The sequence below is a fragment of the Macrotis lagotis genome, chromosome 1 (genome assembly GCF_037893015.1).
Source record: "Macrotis lagotis isolate mMagLag1 chromosome 1, bilby.v1.9.chrom.fasta, whole genome shotgun sequence".
NCBI classification, from domain to species: domain Eukaryota; kingdom Metazoa; phylum Chordata; class Mammalia; order Peramelemorphia; family Peramelidae; genus Macrotis; species Macrotis lagotis.
In genome coordinates this window covers 245,742,816-245,768,921 of record NC_133658.1, presented here as the reverse complement: position 1 = coordinate 245,768,921, position 26,106 = coordinate 245,742,816, and the positions used below count along the sequence as shown (strand labels likewise).

General features: G+C 38.6%; 1 protein-coding gene across 2 annotated transcripts in view; it reads left to right on the top strand.

Moving 5' to 3' along the window:
- Positions 1–24,734, top strand: part of OGDH (oxoglutarate dehydrogenase) — a 101,481-nt gene extending 76,747 nt beyond the window's left edge. For both annotated transcript variants that reach the window (XM_074210066.1, XM_074210067.1), the window contains exons 10-23: positions 1,618–1,746; positions 6,019–6,198; positions 7,875–8,027; positions 10,578–10,680; positions 12,390–12,518; positions 12,903–13,053; positions 13,729–13,856; positions 14,007–14,185; positions 15,063–15,134; positions 16,892–17,014; positions 18,179–18,251; positions 21,081–21,244; positions 22,434–22,588; positions 23,100–24,734. In XM_074210066.1, the coding sequence (XP_074066167.1) occupies positions 1,618–1,746; positions 6,019–6,198; positions 7,875–8,027; positions 10,578–10,680; positions 12,390–12,518; positions 12,903–13,053; positions 13,729–13,856; positions 14,007–14,185; positions 15,063–15,134; positions 16,892–17,014; positions 18,179–18,251; positions 21,081–21,244; positions 22,434–22,588; positions 23,100–23,220 (1,860 nt within the window). In that variant the 3' untranslated portion in view covers positions 23,221–24,734. The remainder of the gene's footprint in view (positions 1–1,617; positions 1,747–6,018; positions 6,199–7,874; positions 8,028–10,577; positions 10,681–12,389; positions 12,519–12,902; positions 13,054–13,728; positions 13,857–14,006; positions 14,186–15,062; positions 15,135–16,891; positions 17,015–18,178; positions 18,252–21,080; positions 21,245–22,433; positions 22,589–23,099) is intronic.
- Positions 24,735–26,106: the final 1,372 nt, after the last annotated feature.

Here is a 26,106-nt window from a genome sequence, read left to right as displayed (position 1 = left end):
AGTCAAGATTTGAACCAGGCTCCCTGAATCCACATCCAGTATCCTTCACTGCACAAAGAATAGTTCAGGGTGTGACAGGCTTCCTGTGGGGGTGATAAAGATACCAGGAGATAACTTATGTAAAAACAAAAGGCACCATCACTAACAATTTAAAGGAAACCCTGGAGAGTCAGGGTTTGAATCATTTATATTGACAGCAACTGTTCTACCTTTCTTCCATTCCTTTCTCTCTGGCACTATCTTATTTCTCAACAGTCCTATTCTTATCTTTCCCCCCACCATTGAGGTATCTGCTCTTCCCTGTTTACCTCCCATAGATAACCTCAAGCCCCTATCTTGTCTTCTACCCTTACCTGTAGCACTTTTCTGGTAGTGACTACTCTGTATCTATGAGGGAATTTAGTGGGTTTTTTACACTTAAGAAATCTGAAACCTGAGGTATGTCTATTACATAATGGCCCCCAATACACATGAAAGATTACATAACCTTGTACAAGATTTGTGAGTCTTTACCAAATGTGGCTCAGCATTTATGTAGCCTTGGGGATTTTTATTATCTGAAGGCATTTCTCAAATGCTATAATGTAGCAAACAGATACAGCTCATGCCCAGTGGACCACAGTTTTGAGGCCCAATGCTAAATAAATTCTTAGAGAGTGGACAGTTACCATCAGATTTACATGTGTGGTATGTAATTATATCTTTTCATCCTGTTTTATCATGTCCCTGAGATAACAATTACAGCCACTTACAGAGTGAAGAGTCATAGTAATGACAAATGAGTTGTTCATGTTTGAGCACTGAAGCATAGCCAGAGAACTAAGAAAAGGTCATAAGGAGTGATGAAATCTAGCATTAAGGTATTATTGGGCCACCAGAATATTGGGAAAAGACTACAACTGAAAGTAAAGAATATAACTAGCCTAGAATAACAGAATTGAGGATCTCTGGGAAAAAGAAATATAAGTGAAAACTTAAAAGGTAAGAATTCAAACTAAGGACCTTTTTAATAATGATTTTTACCATCTACAAAGTAAATACATTTTGAGGCATCATGTCCCAAAATCTATAAAAGTTTCTAAAGTCAATGGAAAAGTAAAGCCTTTGCATGTTACCTTGACACTTCTACCCAACAGTCACCTTTACAAGCCAGCCTTTTTTTGGTTTGATTGTGACACTGTTTTTGGATCAAATCTGTAATTTAGTGACTACTCTGCTCCTACTCATCCATGAGTCAAATCTATAATTTAATCAATAGAAGGAATTCTTCCATATGAAAATATTCTTTACCAATATAAAACAGCAACAAAGTTCTTAGAGGCTGGTACACTAAAAGGTTAAAGGATGTGATTATTAAACTAGTATGTATCAGAGGCAGGATTCAAAACCATATTTTCCTGACTCTAAAACCAGTCCTTTATCTTTTTACTACACTGTATTGTTTCTTGTCAATTTGACTAACTTCTTTGGATCCACTACCAAGCAAATTTGATTCTTTCCAAATGCACTGCATAAAAAATCCCACATTAGCTTCCACTATCCTTTTGAGTTTGAGGATCTAAAAGGAAAATTTTTTCATCTGAATTCATTGTCTACTTATTCTCCTGTATCTTTTAGGTGATGTCCATCCTTCTACATGGTGATGCTGCATTTGCTGGACAGGGTATTGTGTACGAGACATTCCACTTGAGTGATCTTCCCTCCTACACTACACATGGCACTGTGCATGTGGTCGTTAACAATCAGGTGACATGGATTTTTCCTATCTAACCTTTACTGAAAAATCTGGCTCTATTCCTTAAGCACAAGCACTTTGACTGTTCAAAAATCATCTTATAACTAGCATCAGTGAACCTGCTATACAGAGAGAGGGCCCAGTGATAGAGCTGACAGTGGGACAGAATTCAGAGATGAAATAGTACAGAATCCTGCCCTTGTGGAATCAATAGTTTAGGGGGAACATGATATAAACCCTAACAACTACTATAAAATAATCCTTGATATAACTGCATAAGAAGTGTTGTATGGGAAAGTGAAAAGTGATACCAAGGAAGATAAACTGGAAAATCTTGCTTGGACATGCCACGATTTTGAAGGCATTGAAGAATCAGTTCTTAAGATAACTTAAAAGGGGAAAATACTGAATGTCTGGAAAGGAAAAAAATAACATATGGGCTCACTTTCCCAAAAAAAAGGCAATTAATTAACAGGACCTAAATAACTCATTCTTTAGTCTTGTTTGCCTGCATTCTCATTTCTCTAAAAACTTTTATAAGGGGGTGGCTAGGTGGCACAGTGGATAAAGCACCAGCCCTGGAGTTAGGAGTACCTGGGTTCAAATCTGGTCTCAGACACTTAATAATTAACTAGCTGTGTGGCCTTGGGCAAGCCACCTAACCTCATTGCCTTGCAAAAACCTTTAAAAAAAAAAACTTTTATAAGAATAATATACACATCTCTGTCTAAAGTATCCTCAGTAGAAAACTGACTTTCACAAATGTTGTACTGTCCATCATATCTTTACAATCCTGCACCTGACTGACAGATGTAGAGAAGGCAAGTTTCCACTGTTATTTCTTGTTGGTTGATTATAAAGAAGCATTGGATTCATTTGATAAAAGGATGACCTCAGAGTCTCTCCTCCAAGAACATGTTTCCCAGGCATATAATAATAACAATAGTTAACATGTTTATAATTTTTAAATATTATTTCATTTTATCCTTATAACAACCCTGTAAGGTAGTTACTATTATTATTCCTAGTTTATAGAAGAGGAAACTGAGGTAGGCAAAGGTTAAGTAACTTGCCCAAGTTATACAACTAGGTAGTATTTGATGCCAGATTTGAACTTCTGTTTTCCTGACTCTGGCAATTCTATTCATTGTACCACCTAGCTCCCTACTTAAGATAACTCACATAGGACTCTTTGGTGAATGCAATGGATATAAATTTGCTTAATTCTCTTCTGGTTATCAATATCAAATAAGGGTTAAAACAGGAATAAAAGCTCATGAAAGGTATTTAGCAATGTCAGGACATTCAGCAAAAAAAATCATTGAAAGAAAGTTTTTTCTGTAATGCTGAAGTCTTCTCTGATAATCTTGAATTATAAATTTTAAGATGTAATTGTGTTGAAAACATCAAGCTCCAAGTATTACAGAACCTCCTAAAATCAGTAATCATTTGAATTCAGTTTAACTATACACATAGGGAAAAAATAAGTGACTGAACAATGCCTCTTGACCAAACTTCAGTGTGCTTTTGAATGGATAGGTTATTGAGCTGGTAATAGTAAAACCTAGAGGAAGTCCTCCAGTATAATGAATCCTTTCAGAGAGAGTCTGTTCAAAGATATCAAGAAAGGCCTCATGGAAGCTGGAATATCTAAGTTTGTCTTTAGAGCGAGAATAGGATTTCATTAGGCTGGGGTAATGGATGAATAGGAGCAGTCAGTCATTCAATTCATGAGGAAGTTCACGAACCATGACAAAATCAGGACAGGGTGGAATAGGAGTATAAAGAATTCTAAATGACTAGCTTATTCCATCTGAACTTTTCTCCTGGTTAAATTGTGTTGTATAAGGTTTTGGTGATTAAATTTCCTATGCAGAAAGGCTCTAGTCCTGCCTGCTCAATAGTGTTACTTTTTCACATACTGATATTACAAAGTGGGTTTGACAATAGAAAATGGTTTGGACTATGCCCCTAAACTTCTCTTCTGGTTGAACTGACTTTTCCTCTCTTTGAATAGTTTCTCATCTGCTTTACAGATAAAATTAATCTTTTAAATTGTTGATATCCATAGCTGCCCAACCTGGACATTTTCCAGAACATTCATGGTGTGACTTGTGTTAGCCAAACTGGTGATTCTGTATCTCTGTTTAGCCAACCTTGTCAGTTCTTCTGCTGTAGAAGAATAAGAATACAAGCAGGTCATTTAAATATGTCAAAAATAAAAAGCAAAGTCTTTTGAGTTTGATGGTATGCGAATTCTTACTAATGCAGATTGCAAGCTTTTATAAATTAAAGTCAAGGGACAGCAAGGTTGCTCAATGGATAGAGCACTAAGCCTGGAGGCAAGAAAACTCAAGTTCAAATTGGTACTCTGACATGTACCAGCTGTGTGACCTTGGACAAATCACTTACCCTTTGTTTCAGTTTCTTCAACTGTAAAATGGAGATAATAATAGTACCTACCTCCCAAGGTTGTTGTGAGGATCACTTAGGATAATAATTGTAAAGTGCTTAGCATAAGGGCCTTACACAAGCGTAGGTGCTGTATAAATGTGAGCTGCTATCACTGTTGCTATTATTGTCATTATCATTAATTATCCAAAACTTGCCTGAAGAGTAAAAGACTTCCCTCTGGTCACACAGCTAGGAAGTATGAAAGGGAGTATTTGAACCCTGGGGTTTTTTTTGTTTTTTTTTTTAATTTTACAATTTTTTCACCAACTTCATTTCCTTCCCCCCACCCTCCATAAAAGGCAGACTGATAGTCTTTATATTGCTTTACATTGATCAAAATTGAATGTGTTCAGAGAAAAATCATCTTAAGGAAAAAATAAAATATAAGAAATAGTAAAATTATATAATACAAAATATAACTTTTTTTTAATTGAAGGTAATTGGTCTTTGTTTAAACTCCACAATTCTTTCTTTGGATATAGATAGTATTCTCCATCATAGATACCCTAAAATTGTTCCTGATCATTACACTGATGAAATTAGCAAGTCCAATAAGGTTGATTGTCACCTCCATGTTGCTGTTAAGTTGTATTATAATGTTCTTCTGATTCCACTCATTTCACTCAGCATCAGTTCATGCAAGTCTTTCCAGGCTTCTCTGAATTCCCACCCCTCCTGGTTTCTAGTAGAATAGTGTTCCATAACATACATACATATCATACATATATATATATATATACACACACACACACACACACACACACACACACACACACTACAGTTTTGAACCTTGGTTTTCTATTGTACGATCCTGACTCTCTGATTTTTTTTATATTCATTCATTTGGCACTAGTTCCCATAGTGATGGACCTCACTGAGCCATTTGAAAATTCAACATTACAGACATTTCACAGGCTCCTTGATTTGTAGCTACAAGGAAATGTAGAAGTTATCAAATCCAACTCCCCCATTTTAGATGAGGAAACAGAGTGGTTAAATCACTTTTCCAGAGGCACACAGATAGTACCTGTAAGTCTTCTACTATGTACTTAAATCTAATTATTTGCTGCCCAACTGTATAATCATTGTAAGAGAATAGGGAAAGTTGTTTTTAAAAAAAGCAACTTTAGTTTTTTGCAATTCTCAGTCTTTTGTAAAACCTCCCTTCTCTTAAGTGACGGGCATTCTTCCTCCTCTTTCAACAAAATCTAAATAAACCTTTCTATGACCTTTGGACATCAATTGATTGTTTAAAAACTGACAGGAGTGGATGACTTTACTATTGTTCTTCTGCTAGAAAAATGTAGTCTTTCATGTATGTGATCCCTCAAAGCCCCATTCTGTCTTCTGGGGAGGGGAGAAGAGTGGAGTGTGTGTTCTCACACGTGTCTTCATGGTATCTCAGGTGACAGCTGTGTCAAGTCTGGGCCTTTTTCTGCAAAATGCAGAAACATTTCTACAAAATGAGAAACAAAATTCCAGGAAACAGTTCCATAGAAACTATGTTATAATTGATCTCTTAGCCAAATGTTACAGCTTATAGCAGGGTATCCAGACTTCACAGTGGTAGTTGGTTACAAGAGAATCACAGTGTTATTTTGAAATTACTTGATTGAGGTAAACCTAATAGTTGCTATGCCTAGAGATAGTTTTTTTTTTTTTTGGTTATTTCTTAGGTCTAATGTATTTAGACCTTTTTTTATCATTCATACTTTCGAAACCTCTGGATGTGGTGGTGGTAAATGATAATGGTGGAGCTATTATGAAGCTTTCCTTAAGTGATTTCAGGAGTATCCTAGTTGACCCAGGGCTGGACATTTTCCTTGCAGATTGGTTTTACCACAGACCCCCGGATGGCCCGTTCTTCTCCATATCCTACTGATGTGGCCAGGGTGGTGAATGCACCAATTTTCCATGTGAATGCCGATGACCCTGAAGCAGTTATGTATGTGTGTAATGTGGCTGCTGAGTGGAGGAGCACTTTTCATAAGGATGTGGTTGTGGATTTGGTAAGTAACCAATTGAATTTAGTCATTGATGTTCTGGAGCTCTGTATCTCACTGCCATGGACATTAATGCTTTGTTTTCTTAACTCACCTTTCATTACTTTTGGCTTTTTGTGGGGGTTTAAGAGGAAAGGAGGAGGGAATCTTAACTTGTCTTGGCAACTCAGAATTTTCCTCATTATTTAATTCTTGTAAATATTCCTCCAGTTCTAAAGTTATTGCATTTCAAGGGTTGGAAAGGACTCAAAGATTATTTGGTCCTACCCCATAATTGAATAAGAATCCTTTTTTCTACATACTTAACAGATGGTCATTTTTGCCTTCCTTTGAAGATCTCTAATGAGGGAAAATCTCCCAAGGCATTCATTCCTTTATAACTATTTGATAGCCCAAATAGTTATTAGAAATTTTTTTTTTACTTGAAACCTAAATCTGCCTTTACCCCACTATTGCCTTTTGGACCAAAGCAAGGTTGTCATGCCCATTTTGACTTCCTTGCTCAAGTTAAGTATCCTCAAGTTTCTTTAATCATTCTGTGATTTTGATAGGAATCTGTCAGGCTGACTATCCTCCAGTTTACAGACTATATTCTATTCTTTCCTAGCACAGATAAGTGCTACGTCATCTTATTATTTCTGACTAACAGAAGCATTGAAGTCATAGAAAATTGCTAATTATGAGATTGACCTTTTCCTTTCAACTAAACATGTTAACCTTCTGTTTTTTAAAATAAGATTTTATTGATATTTTCTATTTCTTATATCAGCATAGTATCCCATGTGTCCCTTCCTTTTTCTTTCCCCTCCTTGAAATCTGTCCCATGTGACAAAGAGTATTTTTGGAGATGAAAAAAGTCAAGTCCAAACACATGAGCAAATATGTAACATTTGTATATCTTCCTCCTCCATGAAAGAGGAGTGGATTGGAGGTAGACTCACTTGATCTTTATAATTTTATTGCATTTTAACTTTTGATTTTCTTTTTGGTATGTCACCATTCTTTCCATTTACTTTGTGAAATTACTCTTTATGTTGTTTTCTTTTACTGTTTTCTGTAGTTTATATCAGTTCATAATAGCTCTTTCTGTGCTTCTCTATATTCATTGCACACATTATTTCTTACAGCATGATGATATTCTGTTTGTTTAATCATCCCCCAATCAATGGCATTTACTTTATTTCTCTTCTTAAGTATCATAAAAAGTACTGCTATAAATATTTTGTAATACATGGGGTTTTTTCCCTTAATGATTGTATAAACCTGGAATGGAGTTTCTGGTTCAAAGGATATGAACATTATAATCATTTTACTTGCATAATTCCAAATTGCTTTGCAAAATGCATACCATTTCACAGCTCCACCAGCAATATGTTAGCATACCTGTCTTCCCACAGTCTCTCCAATATTGATTTGTCATTTTTTCTCAACTTCTCCTCTTTAAGAAGAGACTTATGTTTTTAGAGCATTTTCAATTTTTTTCTAAGCTCACAAAGCATTCCTGAAAATTAAGAAGGGAGAGACATCCTATTTGAAAGGAATGAACCAGGAGGTTATGTACCCATATTGGACTAGGATCTCCTGAGTTCTAGCTCATTGTGTTTTTTACCCTGAGACTTTTCCATTTCTCAAATATAACTAGTGAATTAAGTTTTCTAATACTTCTTTCCTTTGCTGTGTAGGTATGTTACCGACGTAATGGTCACAACGAAATGGATGAACCTATGTTCACTCAGCCCCTCATGTACAAGCAGATCAGAAAACAGAAACCTGTGTTGCAGAAATATGCTGAGACCCTCGTGTCACAGGGAGTTGTCAATCAGCCTGAATATGAGGTACAGAAACTTGGATTATCCTTTTTTACCCCCATCAAACTCTAAAGTTTATTGAGTGCCTAAATTCTGAACTGGACAAAGATGAACTGGACAAAGAAAGAAGGTTATAGCCTTAGTACTTGTCTTAGAGAACAAATTAGTGGGAAGGATTCTACTCAAACACATATGAAGTAGCAGTAGAAGAGATAGAGTTGAGACATGTTCATTGTAGTTGCGTTTTAAGTGCTAGAATTACAAATATGGTTTATTGACTTGCTTATATCCCACACATATGTTAAGAGATTTTTTTAAGACAATCTTTGTCCTCAAGGAACCTCCATTCTAATAGGAAGATAGAAAAAGTATATATATATTATATATATATATATATATATATATATATATATATATATATAATCTGTAAAACAAGACAAAATGGGATTTTAACCCATCACTCCTTTGCTTAAGCTTTCAGTGCTTCTCTTTGCCTTGCAATCTTATAGCCCTTTCCTATGCAACAACAACCTGACTTATAGGACTGACAATACCTTACTGGCCTCCAATACTCTAGCCACTTGGCTGATTTGGTGCTCCACATACATGATATTCCCATCCCCATTCTTTTGTACAGGCTTTCCCCATACCAGGAATGTTCTCAACTTGACTTTTTCTCGGAAACCCTAGCTCAGCTTAAAGTGTTTTTCCTACAAGAAGCCTTTCCAGGTTTCTCCCAGTTGTTAGTGGATCCTTTGCCCCTACTGAAACTATACCACTCCCTTCTACCCCTCTTCCCCCCAAAAAAACCCTTCTGTTTTATTCACATGTTATCTGCCCTCAGGTGAATGTAAGCTCCTTGAGCATAGGGTATGTTCATATTTTTGTCTTTGTATTCCCACTGTCCTAGTATTATATCTGGGCACATAGTAGGCACTTATGAATTTTGAATTGAACAAATACAATGTAAGAGTTTAAAGGAAAGAGATCATTTCACAAAAGAAGTGAGACTCAAGCATTGTTTTGAAAGAAGGGGAGGGGGGCAGCTAGGTGGCGTAGTGGATAAAGCACCCGCCTTGGAGTCAGGAGTACCTGGGTTCAAATCCAGTCTCAGACACTTAATAATTACCTAGCTGTGTGGCCTTGGGCAAGCCACTTAACTCCGTTTGCCTTACCAAAAAAAAAAAAACAAAGATAGTTTTCCTTTATTTTTCTTGGGGTTTTTTTGGTCTTTTCTTTCACAAAATAACTTCGATAGAAATGTATTTACATGACTATACATGTACAATCTAAGTCAAACTGTTTGACTCCTTCTTAGGGGGAAGGAAAGGAGAGTGAATTTGGAACTCAAAAAAAAGTTATTTTTACATATAATTGGGGAAAAAATGAATTAAGGTGTTTTTTTTTTTTTAAGAAGAATTGTGGGAGGGGCGGCTAGGTGGCGCAGTGGATAAAGCACCGGCCCTGGAGTCAGGAGTATCTGGGTTCAAATCCAGTCTCAGACACTTAATAATTACCTAGCTGTGTGGCCTTGGGCAAGCCACTTAACCCCATTTGCCTTGCAAAAAAAAAAAAAAAAAGAATTATGGGAAATAAGTCTGGAAAAATATATTATGATGGGTTTTAAATAACAAATAGAGCAACTCAGGAGACTTATAAAAGTAGAAAACGGGCGGCTAGGTGGCACAGTGGATAAAGCACCGGCCTTGGAGTCAGGAGTACCTGGGTTCAAATCCAGTCTCAGACACTTAATAATTACCTAGCTGTATGGCCTTGGGCAAGCCACTTAACCCCATTTGCCTTGCAAAAAAAAACCCCAAAAAAACTTAAAAGTAGAAAACAGTCATTCCAAAACTGATAAAATAGGGGGATAAGTTTTGAAGAAGGAAGGATAGTGGATAGTGTTTGGGAAGGAAGACAGCTAGTTTGGTTTAAATACCAGCATATATGTGGATTAAAAGAAAAAAGAAACATTGGGACAAAAAGGGTCAGATCAGGGCTGCAGGTTATAGATTTGGAGTCTTTGATCTATTGGATATGATTAAAAAAAATATATAGGGGCAGCAATGTGGCATCATAACCATACTGCACAGATACTTACTAGCTGCTTAACTCTGGGCAAGTCACTTTACCTTGTTTGCCTCAGTTTCCTTATCTATAAAATGAGCTGAAGAAGGAAATGACAAACTGTTTAGTATCTTTCCCAAGAAAATCCCAGACCCCAGATAGGGTTACAAAGAGGCAGACATAACTAAAAAGAATCAAACAACAAGGAAATACATACACACACACACACACACACACACACACACACACACACACACACGTGTATATATGGAATGTCCTAATTCCATGGGGGGGGGGGGTCCTGGTTGATTTGAGGTACAAAGAAGACCTGTTGTTAGCTTGACTCCAGGATGCCTGTGAGCTAGCATAGGTTGAATTTCTTGGCTTAGTAAGAAGTTTTAGAACATGAGTGGAAGTTGTCCTCCCTTGAAATATGAGAGAACAGTCTCTGGAGTCTGATACACTCACTGTTTGGTCTTGTACCTAATGTGCTGTGTCACTACTTTCTAGGAGGAGATTTCCAAGTATGATAAGATCTGTGAGGAAGCCTTTGCCAGATCTAAAGATGAGAAGATCCTACACATCAAGCACTGGCTTGACTCACCCTGGCCTGGTGAGTAGTAATAGGTCACTTATAAAAGCTTTTTTGTTCTGAGACAACAGTGGAAGGACAAGAAGAGAATGAATTAGTTTCTTAGAATGCAGGTGAGAGGTAGAAGGCATTCAAGCAGAGAATGGGAGGATGGGGAATAGGGAGGTTCCTGAGCCACATTCTTCCCTGGGTTGAGTAAAGGAATTGTTTAAAAAAAAAAAAAAAAAAAAAAAAAGGTTTGTATTAATAAAAGTCCTATCTAGAGATCTGGGCTAGACTGGGCTGAGAAGAGTTGGGAGATGATATCACTGTGAGAGTGGAGACTTAAGATCAAATTGTTTAAACAAAACAGCTGGTACAACACCTCATTTTGATTTTTAAAATATATCTATGTTTTAATAACATTCCAGCATTGGCTGAATTGAATTCTAAAACATAAAAATTGAAGAATGAATTAGAAAATAGATCCTAAAATTTGTTGCATAAGTAGTCATTGAATTCACAGTTTTGGACAATTCAACAGTAAAAACAGAATACTGTCAAGAGAGACAAACAGGGAAACTACATTATGCTCAAAGGTACTGTAGATACAATTAAAATACATAAAAATTAAACATACATATCAAATGGAAATAGCAACTGAGTAAAGAAAAGCCGAGAAAAAAGCAATAAAACTTTTATTTTAAATTTTAATATTCTTGTTTTAGAACTTGATAAATATATTAAACAAAAAGAAAATTATAAACTTCAAATGTCTATTACAAAAACCAGATCTGAGAGACCTTTGATGGGAATCTCAGAGAGTACTCTTTTTTTAATCAGGACTATATGGCCCCTTTTCAAAGATGAATTATAATGAACATACAATTAAAGGTAGAGTAGAAATTATACTTCAAGGGATCTATGACTTCATCCATGAGTGATTTCTTTGAGTAATACAGACTATTACCAATTTTTTCTTCTCTTTTGTGAATTTTTTCTATTTTTTTCCCCCATAAACATTCTATAGTATATCTGTCAGTTAATTGTTTTCTCTCTCTTGACTCACTTTTCTGGTCATACATCCTTTTTTTTCCACTTCTCCTATCCTGCTCTTCATTGGTGATGTTGCAGCCTTCTCACCATGTACTTTTCCATTGCCTAGTAGATGACCCTCAACCTTCATCCTTTGAAGTTTGTGATATTGTACAACTCATAACCATACAGAATCACTATTACAGGGGAAAGAACTCTTGATGCAGAGGAACTGAATTCAAACTCTGCCTCTGGAATCAGAGAACCTGGATTCAAATCCTGTTTGTGAAATTTAACTGTCTGTGTGACTCTAAGTGAGTCATACATATTCTCCCTAGGGCTTGGTTTCCTCATCACTAAAATGAGAGCATTGGACTTGATGGCCATTGGGATCCCTTTCAGTTCTAGACTCATGATCCCATGATTGATAATTTCTAGTCTCTGCCTTCCAGGAGCTTTTATTCTAATAGAGATAAAATATGTACAGAAGTAACTATAATATAAGATAGAATGTTGTAAATACCAAAGTTGCCACTTCAAAATTTGAAAGAGTTCTAATGAATCTGAGTCCTGAGATCTTTTACCCTGAATCCCCTTCTATAAAGTGTTGCATATTTTCTCATTCAATTCAGGAAATAAAAAATAATCTTTGTCCTTCAGTTTAACATCATAGGACTCATAAAAGTAGACATGGTGATAATCCATTTCTCTTTCAGGTTTTTTTACTCTGGATGGACAGCCCAGGAGTATGTCTTGCCCTTCAACTGGTCTGACTGAAGAGGTTCTGACACACATAGGAAACGTAGCCAGCTCTGTTCCTGTAGAGAATTTCACCATTCATGGGGGTAACTAATAACTTTATTGATATGTAGAATAGTAAGACAAGGTAATGATTCCATTCCAAAGGAACCATGATGAAAAATGCTATAGATCTCCAAAGAGACAATTAATGAACTTTGAATGCAGAATAAAGCATACTTTTTAACTTTATTTTCCTTTGGTTTATAACATAGCTAATTAAGTACTGAGTAAAAGTCACATTTACAACAACTTAAGATTAAGCCTCATTCTCTAATGAAATGGTCTCATTGTTTTTTAAGCCAAGAATAGAAAGAGGCATCTGCTCACTATTCATTAATATGATGCAATTGAGAGCCTGCCTGTACAGAAACTATTGCTGATTGATTGATCAAGCCTGGAATGGGATTTAAGCTTGAGTGTCTCTGTAGGTCTGAGGCGGATTCTAAAAGCTCGTGGAGACATGGTAAAGAACCGAACAGTGGACTGGGCCCTTGCTGAGTACATGGCCTTTGGCTCACTCCTGAAGGACGGGATCCACATTCGACTCAGTGGCCAGGATGTTGAACGGGGAACCTTCAGGTAAAACCTGGTAGTTTCTCACTGGGGATGAGAATTAGAACCTTAGTGTGAACCCTTCCTGTCCACTCAGTTGTGAGGACCTTGGTATGAAAACCAAGTTGCAGGAGAAGCTAAATGACAAAGAGCACCAGCCCTGGTGTCAGGAGGACCTAAGTTCAAATCCAGCCTCAGATAAGTCACTTAACCCTTATTGCCTCCAAAAAAAATGAAAGAGAAAGAAAAGAGCAGACTGACTGATTTCTTTGGACAATTTCTATTAAGAGTGCTCCTTGGGGCAACTAGGTGGCACAGTAGATAGACCACCAGCCCTGGAGTCAGGAGGACCTGAGTTCAAATCCAGCTTCAAACACCTAATAATTTACCTAGCTGTGTGACCTTGGGCAAGTCACTTAACTCCATTGCCTTAATTAAATAAAAAAATTTTTAAAGAATAGTGCTCTTTAACCATTGCCCATCATTTGACAATTACTCAACAAGTTGTGGTATATGAAAAAATAATAAAGGAAATTAGTCCAGTAAAAAAAAAAATTAGTGCGCCTTTGTGTTTGTACAGATGCCTGGGAGCTCTCTTCCTCTATCATGGCTTCTCACTTAGTAGCTTGTTTAGTCACAGTGCAGAGTCACTTGAGGGGGAAAGGGGTGAAGTTCATATTAATAACCATTCTTATGTTCCAGCCACCGTCACCATGTGCTACATGACCAGAGTGTAGACAAGAAAACCTGCATTCCCATGAATCACCTCTGGCCCAACCAAGCTCCATATACAGTCTGCAATAGCTCTCTGTCTGAATATGGAGTCTTAGGTAAGTGCCCTTGAGCCCTTTCTCTGGAGAATCTTAACTCTTATATCTATGTTGAGTTAGCATGTCCTTGAGCATACATCTTTGCTCTTCCTCACTTTCTGGGTAATAATCTACCCTCTCTGTCTTCATCTCTTCCCTTGTACTACACAGGCTTTGAATTGGGCTTTGCTATGGCAAGTCCTAATGCTCTTGTCCTTTGGGAGGCTCAGTTTGGTGACTTCCACAACACTGCTCAGTGCATCATTGATCAGTTTATCTGCCCAGGACAGGCCAAGTGGGTTCGACAGAATGGCATTGTGTTGCTCCTACCCCATGGCATGGAAGGAATGGTGAGTATTTCTCTCTCCACTGGCCTGTTGCTTAGGAATGAATCTATTCTCTAGATCTCAACTCTTAAATATGACCCTCACATTTGGTTCCTGATCCCTCAACCTACCCTCCAAAGATGATTATAGATACCAGCCAGTTCTTGTCTCCAATAATGGTTACAACCAAAAAGATGTGCCTGCTACTTTTCCATTGATTTATACCAGTTCTCTGTGCAGAGAGAGATAGGAAATTGACCTAGGGTAGCACCCAAGACCCCATTTCTCTGCCTTGCCCTAAATCTGATCTTCCCTCTTCCTTTCCACATTTCCTCTTCCTGAACAAATCAGGAAACTTTGTCATGTGTTCATGTCATGACACACATATGCATTTGAATCATCACTTTCTGGTTTTGAGTCATTGTGGAAAGTAAGTCTCCTTTGATAATCCCTAATCTGACACTTAGACCTCTTAGCATTCTCATTTCTACCCCTAACTTTCCAAGCCCATCTGCCTCAGGTACTAGTGCATCCAGTATTCTCTCAGCCTGTACTACTATTCTCTATCTTTGATCTCTGATTTTAGAAAAGATGAAAGCCTGATTGAATGACCCTGAGGCCCTATATAGGATGGGCCTTCATTATGAAGGAAAGAGTCAAAGAGCCCCAGGTACAGCAGTCTCAGATAAGAATACTTAACGCTGGATTTCTTGTTTGTAAGGATGGGGGGGGGGGGATGAAGAGGTCAGAGAAGAGAGGACAATTAAATGTAGCAGTGTTCAAAATATAGAATATAGCATTTGCCAAACCCAAGACAAGCAAGTTGGTAATGATAGTATAGAAAAGCATCTGGGAACAGAGTGGAGGGGTGGTCTCACATTGATTTCTTGCTTGCTTCCAGGGTCCAGAGCACTCATCAGCTAGACCAGAGAGGTTTCTACAGATGTGCAATGATGACCCAGATGTCTTTCCTGTAAGTTAAGTTGTCTCTGGCCTGGTTGGGACTCTCTGAGTGGGTAACTCAGTCTGGTGGAGACAGCTGAGCCTGTCTAAGGGAGGGTAACTGGAGGAAGAAATTTCCTCCCTGAACCTCTAACCCTTCTTAAATTCCCACTTGGACTTGTGTGGTCATCTGCCTGTTTTTGGCAATCACTTGTGTTGTGTGGTCCTTGATCCTGGTAGCAGTTTGTTTTCTGTGCCCTCCTTTAATTCAGAAATGAGACTAGCTGATATGACTGTGCCTCATTATCCTAATTAGTGTGAGTGGGTAGATAGGTGTGGCTACTCTGCCTGCTGGTTTTCCCCTAAACTAGAGACCCCAGTGGAGTATAAAGGAAATAGAAGTGCTGAGGCTACTTCCTGTAGCTTCCTGCCCATGCCAAAGACAGAAGGACTTGAATTTGAAAGTTGTATATTATATTTACCACTCCATGGAAATTCTCTCCAATTATTCTTTTAAAGAACTTGTTTTAGGATGCTAAAGGAACTGAGGACTGGAGATATTTTAGCTGGAAGCAACCTTGGACATCATCTAATTCAACCCTGTCATTTTACAGAGAAAGACACTATAGCCTTGAGAGTTTTTGTGACTTGTCCAGGGTCACATGAATAAGAGTGGGCAGAATTTGGTTTTTAAGCCAGTTACTATGACTCTAAATACAGTGCTCTTTCTACTATATACCCTGTTGGAGGAAAGGTTTAGGGACTGTTATGGAGTGAATAGCTAGAGTATTATAAGACTTATCCTAGAGCTTCAAAACACTTGGAAAGGAAGCAATTCAAGTTTCTTACTAAGGATTGTGATAATAAGGGATAGAGAAGTGATACAGTAGATAGAGGACCAGGTATGAAGTCAGGAAAATCAGAATTCAAATCTGTCCTCAGAAACCTACTAGCTATGGGCCCCTGGACAAGTCACTTTAACACATTTGTTTCAGTTTCCTTATCTATAAAAGGAGCTGGACAAGGAAATTCTAGTATCTTTGTCAAGAAAACCCCAAATGGGGTCATATAGAGCTGGACACAACTGAATAGTAAACTGTATTAATAAATAATTACTATTCTAGGTCCCTGCTGTGTTCCCTGTTTCATAGAAAGAATATTTCAACCCTCAGAGAGTTTATAATCTATTTTGAGTAAAGATGTATAAATGTAAAACAACCAAAACAAGTCCATTATGACCAAGAGCAAAATTACACAATATTAAGTACTAAAGAAATGACAAGACACCAGTGACCCTAAAGCGGCATATAGTGGCATTTCTTTAGCTAAAAAGAGCAGTGAAGTGCTTTTAGGCTCAAAACAGAATTCCAGAATAGGACTCAAAAATTAAAGATTCAAGGTAATTTAATGATTGGACCTAGAACTTGAGTCTCGAGAAGCATCTGGACTGGCTAACTCAAGGCCCTTCTCCATGATGGTGCTTCTAGTATGATGAGAGAATTGTTTAGCATCCTCTCTGAAGGCCCTTGAACATCCCAATGATTTTGGCTTCCACTGTGTTTAAGTGCCTTCCATCCTGGGCAGACTTCTGCTCAATAGCAAGAACACTGTTGCTGTCCTCTTTTGTAATCTTGGGGTGGGAACATCCCAAGGACTGGGGCCACTGCTTGAATACACTGGTCTAGAAAAGGGCTAGAAAAAGTTTAGAAAAGTTTAGTCTAGAAAAGTCTAGAAAAGTTTAATAACTCATTGGACTCTTAACAGTTCACTGTACTCACTTTGCAACAGAAACTTGATGACTTTGATGTGCGTCAGCTCTATGACTGCAACTGGATTGTTGTTAATTGTTCCACTCCTGCCAACTTCTTCCATGTCCTTCGACGACAGATCCTGCTGCCCTTCCGGAAGCCGGTCAGTTACACAGACTACTGTGTGCCCAGAAGAAGGTTCCAATCAAGGGCCAGACCCAGTTGATTCCCCTGATGTATCCCCAAAGAAAGTTCTGGGTGGGTGGAACTGACCTCATGGAATTTCTAAGAGTAGTTTTCTTTCCACTTATATTGCAAATAATTGGATGCCAAGACAATCTGCTCCAGGATAGGATTTCAGTCTTTGTGATTTCATCACTGTGAGTGTATCTTCCACTGATAGCTATTGAAACTTATTCATGCCTTAGAGAATGATTTCATTCATGGTCCAAAAAATCCCCATCACCTGGTGACCAACCTTGGAATGAGGAGCATTTGGCCAGGATGGTCCTCTGATGCCAATATACATACCATTTGTCACTGGGGCCATACTCAAAGCCTTCCAATTTGGTAGGCCCTGCCTACCAGAATTTGCATCTTAATAGTATGACCTTGGAGAATTCAGGACTATCTCCACTCTCACTGCAATTTAGGGCATCCCACCTTCAGTGGATGCTATAGGGTCTTCATTTGAATTGTTGGGATAGAGACAAGATATAGGAATTAGGAATGAGCCTCTTCAACTCTTTTTTTCCTTTAACCAAATTTCCCACTCATAAAATCCTCTAAAGGGATTCCATTCTCCCAATCTTGGGAGCTATTGAGTGGTCCAGTTTCTCATTGGGCATTTTGTCACTAGTTATATCTGGGGTGCCAGCAACCAAGTCCTCGCTAACTGTATTTGAGGGAACATAAAGTGATGCCTTTGATAAATTAGCATTTGGAAAGGTGAGCCAGAAGCATCTGCTTATAACTGTTTTGTGAGAGAAGCAGACAGCCACTTTTCTTCAATCAGAATGGATTTATTAGGCCAGCTCAGGGGAAACAAAGGTGTGTGCTCTGCCTGTCTTGGGATTTACCTCTCTCTGATTGTGCCTAGTGACTTAATGTAGCATGGGAGAGAGAAAGGGAAGGTAGAATTGGCATTTTCCTTTCTTCTCTTTTCTGCCTCATCTTTCTCCATGGAGAATCTGTTGTAAAGAGTTGGGGTGATTTGCACTATGCAGGATCCTGTTAGTGAAAAACAAGAGCCTAGTTGCTTTCCTGAGCTCCCTCCTGGAGCACTCTGAATCCAGCCTGTCGTGAGTCTTTTTCCACTGTATTTCAGTTGATTGTCTTCACTCCCAAGTCCCTGCTGCGTCACCCTGAAGCCAGGTCCAACTTTGACGACATGCTGCCAGGTAAGATAGTTGGGAAAAGAGGTTCCCTGCCACTCTCTTAGAAGAGTTTATTCCTCTTTCTTTCTCCTAACTCCAGGGAAGGTAAGCTTCCAGATGTTGCAGGGTTCTTGGTATAAAGCAGGAGTCTCCCTGACATGAGAGGCTCAGATACTTCCTTGGTGACTAAGCCTGGAGAGAACACCTGCCCTAACTTGTTTGTTAACTGGTGATATGTTTGGGTTCCAGAACCAGAGGTGGTTCTACTTCTTCGTAGGCTAGAGAATTATTTCCAAAGATGAAAGAGGAAGGAGTTACCTTTGCTGAATTCAAGGTGCCAGACCCACAGTACTTACAGAATGAGACATGGTTTACTAAACCACTGTCCTTGATCTTTGAAAGATCAGGGAAAGAATGGAAAACATGCCTCAGGACTGAAGAGGAGCAGATGGTCATTTTCCAAAAGAGGGAAGTGAGTAGAATCTGGAAACTCTAGGATAATGAGCTTAACTTAATTCCTCATAGAATTCTAGAATAGTTAGAGGAGCTTGGAGAAGACTTGAGGGCGAGGGAAGAATATGATAGCTGCTTTGAAGAGCCATCAGTCCCTGAGGACAGAACTAGGAGAACTGGGTGAAGGTTTCAGGAAGACAAACTTAGACTTGATGTAAAGAAAGCTGCCTAGAATTGTCCAGAAATACGGGCTGTCTTGAGGTAATGGGCTCTTTCTCACTAGAAGTCTTTACCCCTCACTGGGCAAGGTCTTCAAAGGCTGGGTGAGCATGTAGCAGGTATGTGGTAAAGGGGAATTTTTTTAGCTTATGAGTTGGAGTAAGTACACTCTGAGCTTCCTGAGAATTTTATGATTTCCTTGGAGGTATTTATCGAGCTCCAGATTAAAACAACTACAAGAAACTAACCCAGGAATTGGGGCAGACTACAGTTTGCTCTGAAAATTGAATATCAGAAAAGATGATCTGATGTTAAAAGGACAGTTGACTAGGTATATTTCAGGGGTCTTCTATCAGCTAGATGTATGACCTTCAATTCACTAAGGTCCTTTCCAGCCTGGAGATAGTCTATTGAGGGACAGTGTTACTGCCTATAAGGAAGGTAGTTATTTGGGTTAAGAAGAGAAGAATAAACATTTAACTTCAGGAGATAGAGTATGAATCTAAGTGTCTTAGATACATCTGAATAGTAGCTCTTCCTGTTTCTCAGTTTCTGAAGCCTCTGAAAGGTTTCCAAAATCCAGGTATTGGTAAAGGCAATAGATCCTGAGTCCTATTGCGAGTCTCAGTTTTACCATGGGTTTCACCATTTTCTTTTTTGTTGTTGTTTTCAAGGCAATGGGATTAAGTGGCTTGCCCAACCATTTTCGATAGGTTTTGATAGCAATTTTTAAAAACCACTGGCATCTCTCCCCTTTGTTTATGAATGGAGTATGTGGAATACAGTTGTCAGAATGGGAGAAAAGACAGGTTCCTTGTCTGAGGGGCTGTTGGACTTGTGAGTCTTTTTGACCAGGGCAACTCATCCATAGACAGTAGCTCCTTTTGAGTCAGGGAGATTCCTAGTTATGGGGAAATAAGCAAACACCATCCTCCCCCACCCCACCCCACCCAGGCACATCTCTAGTATAGAGATTTCTAATCCTAAAAATCATCCTGAGCATCATAAAACCTTTCTCCTGCTAGAGTGTTGAAATGCAGACCTGCACTGTAAGAGATCTTAGCTACACTTGCAAGAAGGTGGGAATCCCCATTCTTCCACTCTCCACTCACTTCTTCTTTCTAATGGGTACATAGCCACCTTTGAGGGCCTGCCTCACTACCAAGGGATTCCCCTCAGACTTTTCTGTGTCAGGAAGAATTTTGTGCCTTTTTATCAAATTTTCTTCACATCATACAAATCTTATGCAAATTGCATTTGTTTCTGGTTGGTTTCTTTGATCAAAGGTGTCAAACACAACCCTGGTCCAGTGTGTCCTAAACTAGATTAACATGTCATGAGAAATGTTTAACAAGATAAACAAAAAGACATTAAAACATAGACAGCGGGGCAACTAGGTGGCCCAATGAATAGACCACTGGCCCTGGAGTCAGGAGGACCTGTGTTCAAATCCAGCCTTAGACACTTAATAATTACCTAGCTGTATGGCCTTAGGCAAGTCACTTAACCCCAGTACCTTGCAAAAAACAAACAAAAAAAAAGACAGCATTACATTTTAAAATTAAGTCAATATGCAACCTTCAGGAATCCTGAATATACAGATTATTAAAACTAGGTTACACCTGTTGAAATTTGAAATGAATAGTTTTTTAGGAAAAATAAAAGGAAACATTACATGACATAAGAGTATTAGAACTTTTATATAATCCATTACCCTGAAGGTTGGAAATAAGCATCCTGGGGTGGCTAGGTGGTGTAGTGGATAAAGCACCAGCTCTGGAGTCAGGAGTACTTGAGTTCAAATCCAGCCTCAGACACTTAATAATTACCTAGTTATGTGGCCTTGGGCAAGCCACTTAACCCCATTGCCTTGGGAAAAAACCTAAAAAAAAAACCCAAGAAAATAAGCATCCAAGGAATAAACATCTTAGATAATAAAAGTTATCATTGGGATATTTCACATATGCAAAATATCCTCTCTCTTAATGTTTTCCTTAGTGCCCCTCAGAGTCAGAATACAGAGCTCAATAGGTTGTGAATCTAATCTTATCCATGTGTAACCTTTCCTGGAGGAATTTTCTGATTAGATTGGAGGGTGTCAGGGCTTCTTGGGTGATGACTGGAAACTCTTGCTGGCTTAATCTCCAAAAATAATGTTGTCCAATGTGAACTCTGTTCCAGGAAGCAACTTCCAACGTGTTATCCCAGAAAGTGGCCCTGCATCTCAGAACCCAGAAAAAACCAAGAGACTTCTCTTCTGTACTGGCAAGGTGTACTATGACCTTACACGAGAGCGACAAGCCAGAAACATGGAAGCAGATGTAGCTATCACCAGGATTGAGCAGGTGGGAGAAAGAGATCAACTACCATTCTCCAGCTCATGCTCACAATTAAATTGATCCTGTAGGGACTAATCTCTACCCTTTACCATTAGAACTTCATCATCTTTTGAGTGTTTGAAAGAAGGAAAGAGGCTAGTTGGGTAATTCCTATCTCCTCCCTCAGAATGTACTGTTTGAAGTTGGCATATTCTATAGTAATAAGGACATGGTCCCCATGTCTGTTTGCTCTTATGAAAAAGTAGTTCTGAACACATCTACCTTTCTCTACTGTACAGTAAAAGCCCCCTAAAGGACAATGCCTTTTTTCCTTATATTTCTAGTAACTAGCCCAATGTCTGATACAAAATAGGCACTTTTAAAAAATTGTTGTTGAATTGAATTACCTGATTTCCACTTTCTTCCTTGCCTTTTCCTAGTTGTTAATGTTCTCTTCTATTTAACTCACTTATTTAACTCACTTATGTAGTCAGTGTTTTCTACAGTAGATGGAAACTTATCTAAAGAGACAAGAACTTTTTTTTAATCTTTATATCTTTATCCTCTAGGATAATCCCTTGTACATACATAGCAGGTGGCTAATAAATGTTTGTTGAATCAAAATTACAACCTAGAAAGTCTCCCCTAACTGGTTTTCTACCCTCCATCACCAGTACATACACACAATTAAATTGACTGTACTTTTCTTATTTCTCTATAGGTGTGATTTTTTTTCCCTGATAGAATTGAAGCTTCTTGAGGGCATTCTTTCATAATTTTTTTCTTCTTAATTTTGTTCCTGGTGGCTCAAAGAATATCTTGCACATAGTGACCATTTAATACACACTAGATTGATTCTTGGACACCAAAAGCAGACACAATGAAATTAGAAGTTGCCTCTCAGGGCGGCTAGGTGGCGCAGTGGAGTCAGAAGTACCTGGGTTCAAATCCGGTCTCAGACACTTAATAATTACCTAGCTGTGTGGCCTTGGGCAAGCCACTTAACCCTGTTTGCCTTGCAAAAACCTAAAAAAAAAAATAAAAAAAAGAAGTTGCCTCTTACCTAGGAATGCCCTGTAGGGATTAACCTCTACCCTTTACCATTAGAACTTCATCTTTTGAGTGTTTGGAAGGCATTAGGGGGCTAATTGGGTAATTCCTGTCTCCTCCCTCAGAATGTACTATGTTTGAAGTTGTGGTGTTGTTTCCTTCCCAGCTTTCTCCATTCCCCTTCGACCTCCTGCAGAAGGAAGTGCTGAAGTACCCTAATGCAGAGCTGGCCTGGTGCCAGGAAGAGCATAAAAATCAGGGTTACTATGACTACGTGAAGCCAAGACTTCGTACAACCATAGACCGAGCCAAGCCTGTCTGGTAATTATTCCTTCTGCTCTGCCTGGGCTGCATTCCATCCTTTGAGGCTGCCTTCCAGAAGCTCCAAACAGCTCATATCCAGAAGGCACTCCAATCCAAAGGGTTCTTTGGTAATACCTCCTTTCCCTTGTTAGTGCAGTGGGTGACTATCAGAAAATCCTAGGTAGAAGATAAATAGGTAACATACTGAATAGCACTGGATTTAGAGTCAGGAAGATACAAATGTGAATCCTACCTCAGACTCTCATTAGTTGTGTGATTTTAGGCAAGTCACTTAACCTTTCTCATCTCAATTCTACTTTTGTAAAATGAGGGGAAAGAATAATACAACCTTATAGGTTTGTTTTGAAATTCAAATGAAATAATATATCTTAAGAGCTTTGTAAACTTTATAAGAGCTATACCAAAGTCAGCTGCTCTTATCATTGTTATCTTTGATGGAAATGAACCTGTTGCTGCTACTGAAGGAGCAATATGAGATTCACTGCCATTGACTCTTGTTTCCTCTTAGGTATGCCGGGCGTGACCCTGCTGCTGCCCCAGCCACTGGCAACAAGAAAACACACCTGACGGAGCTGCAGCGTCTCCTAGATACTGCTTTCAATCTGGACTCTTTTAAGGGCTTATTCTAAGCGTTGGCCGCAGCTACTTGGACTCTACCTTCTGTCTGTCTGTATATCCATATCTGCCACTCATCTCTCCTCTTGACTCCAGACTTGATCAACTAAAGTGTGGCACCCAGCTTCTGCCCCAAATCTCTGCTTGTTCCTTATTGTCCTGCACATTCCTTCCTGTGCTCCTCCTCCTCTCCCTTCACTTCCCCCACAAAAACTAGTCTCTTAGAAATTGAAGTTATCATTTCTTTATCAAGTATTCTGCCTTACTCACCTCCACCAAATGTTCAATAATCTCCAACTTTATGACTGCCTTGGCTTTCTGTGAAGGTGAATAGCTTGGTGGAATAGCACCTTCTGCAGAAGCAATAGAGGAGAGGTAACAGAAAGGAAAGAGGGTTCCGCTGTCATCACAATTTTAAGGACCCATAACCATACCAGGCAGAAAGCCCTTGGGTAGTGATATAAGATTTTCCACTCCCTGATCTGGTAATTCCACCCCCAAAATGCAAAAAAGAAACTTTGGGCTCCCCAAATGTTGAAAATACTACCTAGCAAAAGAAGAGGTCTAAAAGGACTAGGATTAAAATTACTTAGCTTTTTCTGGGACTAAACCTAGAATGATCATCCAAAAGGAAAGAAAGTCTGTTCCCAAAAGCTGGATTTTGCCATGTTCTTCTTCTTTATTTGGAACCTGGATGGTACCTGGCCACAGCAGGAAAATGGACTCCTTTGGCTGTCAAGCTCAAGAGGAGAGAAGATAAGTCCAGGTTAAGACAATCCCAAAATCCAGAGCAGGTGACCTTGTCAGTTTCTTTCTTTCAGTATAGTTGTCCCTCATTTATTTTCCTGTGTGAGATCCCTTCTGGGTTCATTGCATGTGGTCTGCATGCTCCATTCTCTCATGCTTTAATGACCAGGGATAGCTTCAGCCTCTACTGCTTCTGCCCTTTTTTTCATCACTGTCTATTCTCTATATCACAGAATTGGCAAAACAATGTCCCTTTCTAATACCCAAGCCCTTCACACTACTACCCTTTGTCCCATATTTGTACAGCTTTGCTTTAAGGGTAGAGTCTGGAGCATACAGCCACAGGTTATGTACATCATGTGAATAATTACTTTTCTATTGGAGATGGCCTTGGTTTCCAGGCCAGAAAGTTTTTCCTTCTGTTATCAGCAACCCATAGGGTATGGTAGGTGCTGATATGGTAGATGAATCTAGGCATGGTCTTTTTGCTTGTTTTCTCACCATCTCTCTCCTCCCCCTCTTTTTTCTTTCCCCCTTCTTTCTCTTTTCTTTTTTTTAAAAAAACAAATTGGAGACTTTCTGATGCATCCTTTCCCGTGCCAAAGCAAAGGTGGCAGGAGCTGGGAGCTGAGGATTGGAAGGCAGGAGCAGAAAATGGTGACTGCCTCTCATCATCACTTTGATTCCTCACATTGACAGATCTGATTTATTTATTTTGGTTAAAAAAAAACAGCTTTTCATTGTACTTGGCTTCACCAATAAAATAAGAAATTGTCCTTGAGTCTGTCTATATTTCCCTTTCATATGGCATACTCCAGTCTTAGCACTAAGGGAAAAAAGCCTTGTTCTGAATTTTGGTAACTTGTCCTAAGTCTGTGTGCTCCCTTTTATCATGGGAAAATGTAACAAGGAGCCCAAGAATCTTTCTTGTTGCTAATTTAAAATAGGAAATAAGGTATTCCTGAATATCTTTCTTTCCAGAGCCATCATTCCTAAGTATATACATCACATATGGTTGAAGATAGCTATCCAGTAAGATAAATATGATTCTCTCTTCTCTTTATTGGAATTGAGAGTTGGTACAGTGCTCGTTTGGATGACTATGCAACTATACACAAAGGAACAATGTATGTACTATTTCCTAAGGCCCTTTTAGCTTGCTCTTCCCTAATTTCCCCCTTTTTCTCATCTAGCCTTCTCATTTAATCATTTACTCCATATAATTCCAGCCCTGATGTTTGTATCATGGAACCCTTTGGCAGTCTTTTGTTTTTGTTAGGCAATGGGATTAAGTGGCTTGCCCAAGGCCACACAGCTAGGTAATTCCACCAAGCCGCCCCTTTGGCAGTCTTTTGAAGCCTATAGACTCTTTTCAGAGAATAATATTTTTCTTTTTAAATTGTAATTGAAGGAAATGCTAAATTTTAGTTTCAGGTTAGTACAGATAAAGAAGTAATTTTTTTCTCCCCATTCAAGTTGACATGGACTTATGGTTAAGAATCTCCTCTCTAGAAGACAAGCAGTACTTAGGTATTAAAGGACTTCTAGCTAGACAAGATATTTAACCTATGTTATACCATGGGACAGGTGCCTCTCTCCCTACCCCTCTTCTTTCATAGAATCTATATTTAGGGCTGGCAGAAACTTTGGACTAGATAACCGAAAGGTAAGTGTCCAACTCCTCATTTCATTTTACAGAAAAGGAAAATAAGAGGTGAAATAAATAGTAAGTGATAGAATCAGGAGAACATGATTCAAAGCCCTCTAACAATAGTAAGTGATAGAATCAGGAGAACATGATTCAAAGCCCTCTAACTCCCTGTCTAAAGAGGCTATGAGTATATTTTATATATATATATATATATATATATATATATATATATATATATATATATATATATATATATATATATATATTTGTGTCTTCCATGGATTCTGGTCCACTCACCCGCCATCTTACTGCTCTTCATAATGATTATAGGTTTGGACCTGATGGAAGTTAAAAGCCTGAGGACTACATGAATGGAACTAGCTGTTGTAGTCATAGGCCCTAAAAGCCTAGAAAGTGGTATCTGAGCTCTGCCATGAAGATTGTGTGTGTGTGTGTGTGTGTGTGTGTGTGTGTGTGTGTGTGTGTGTAAAGGAATTGGGGG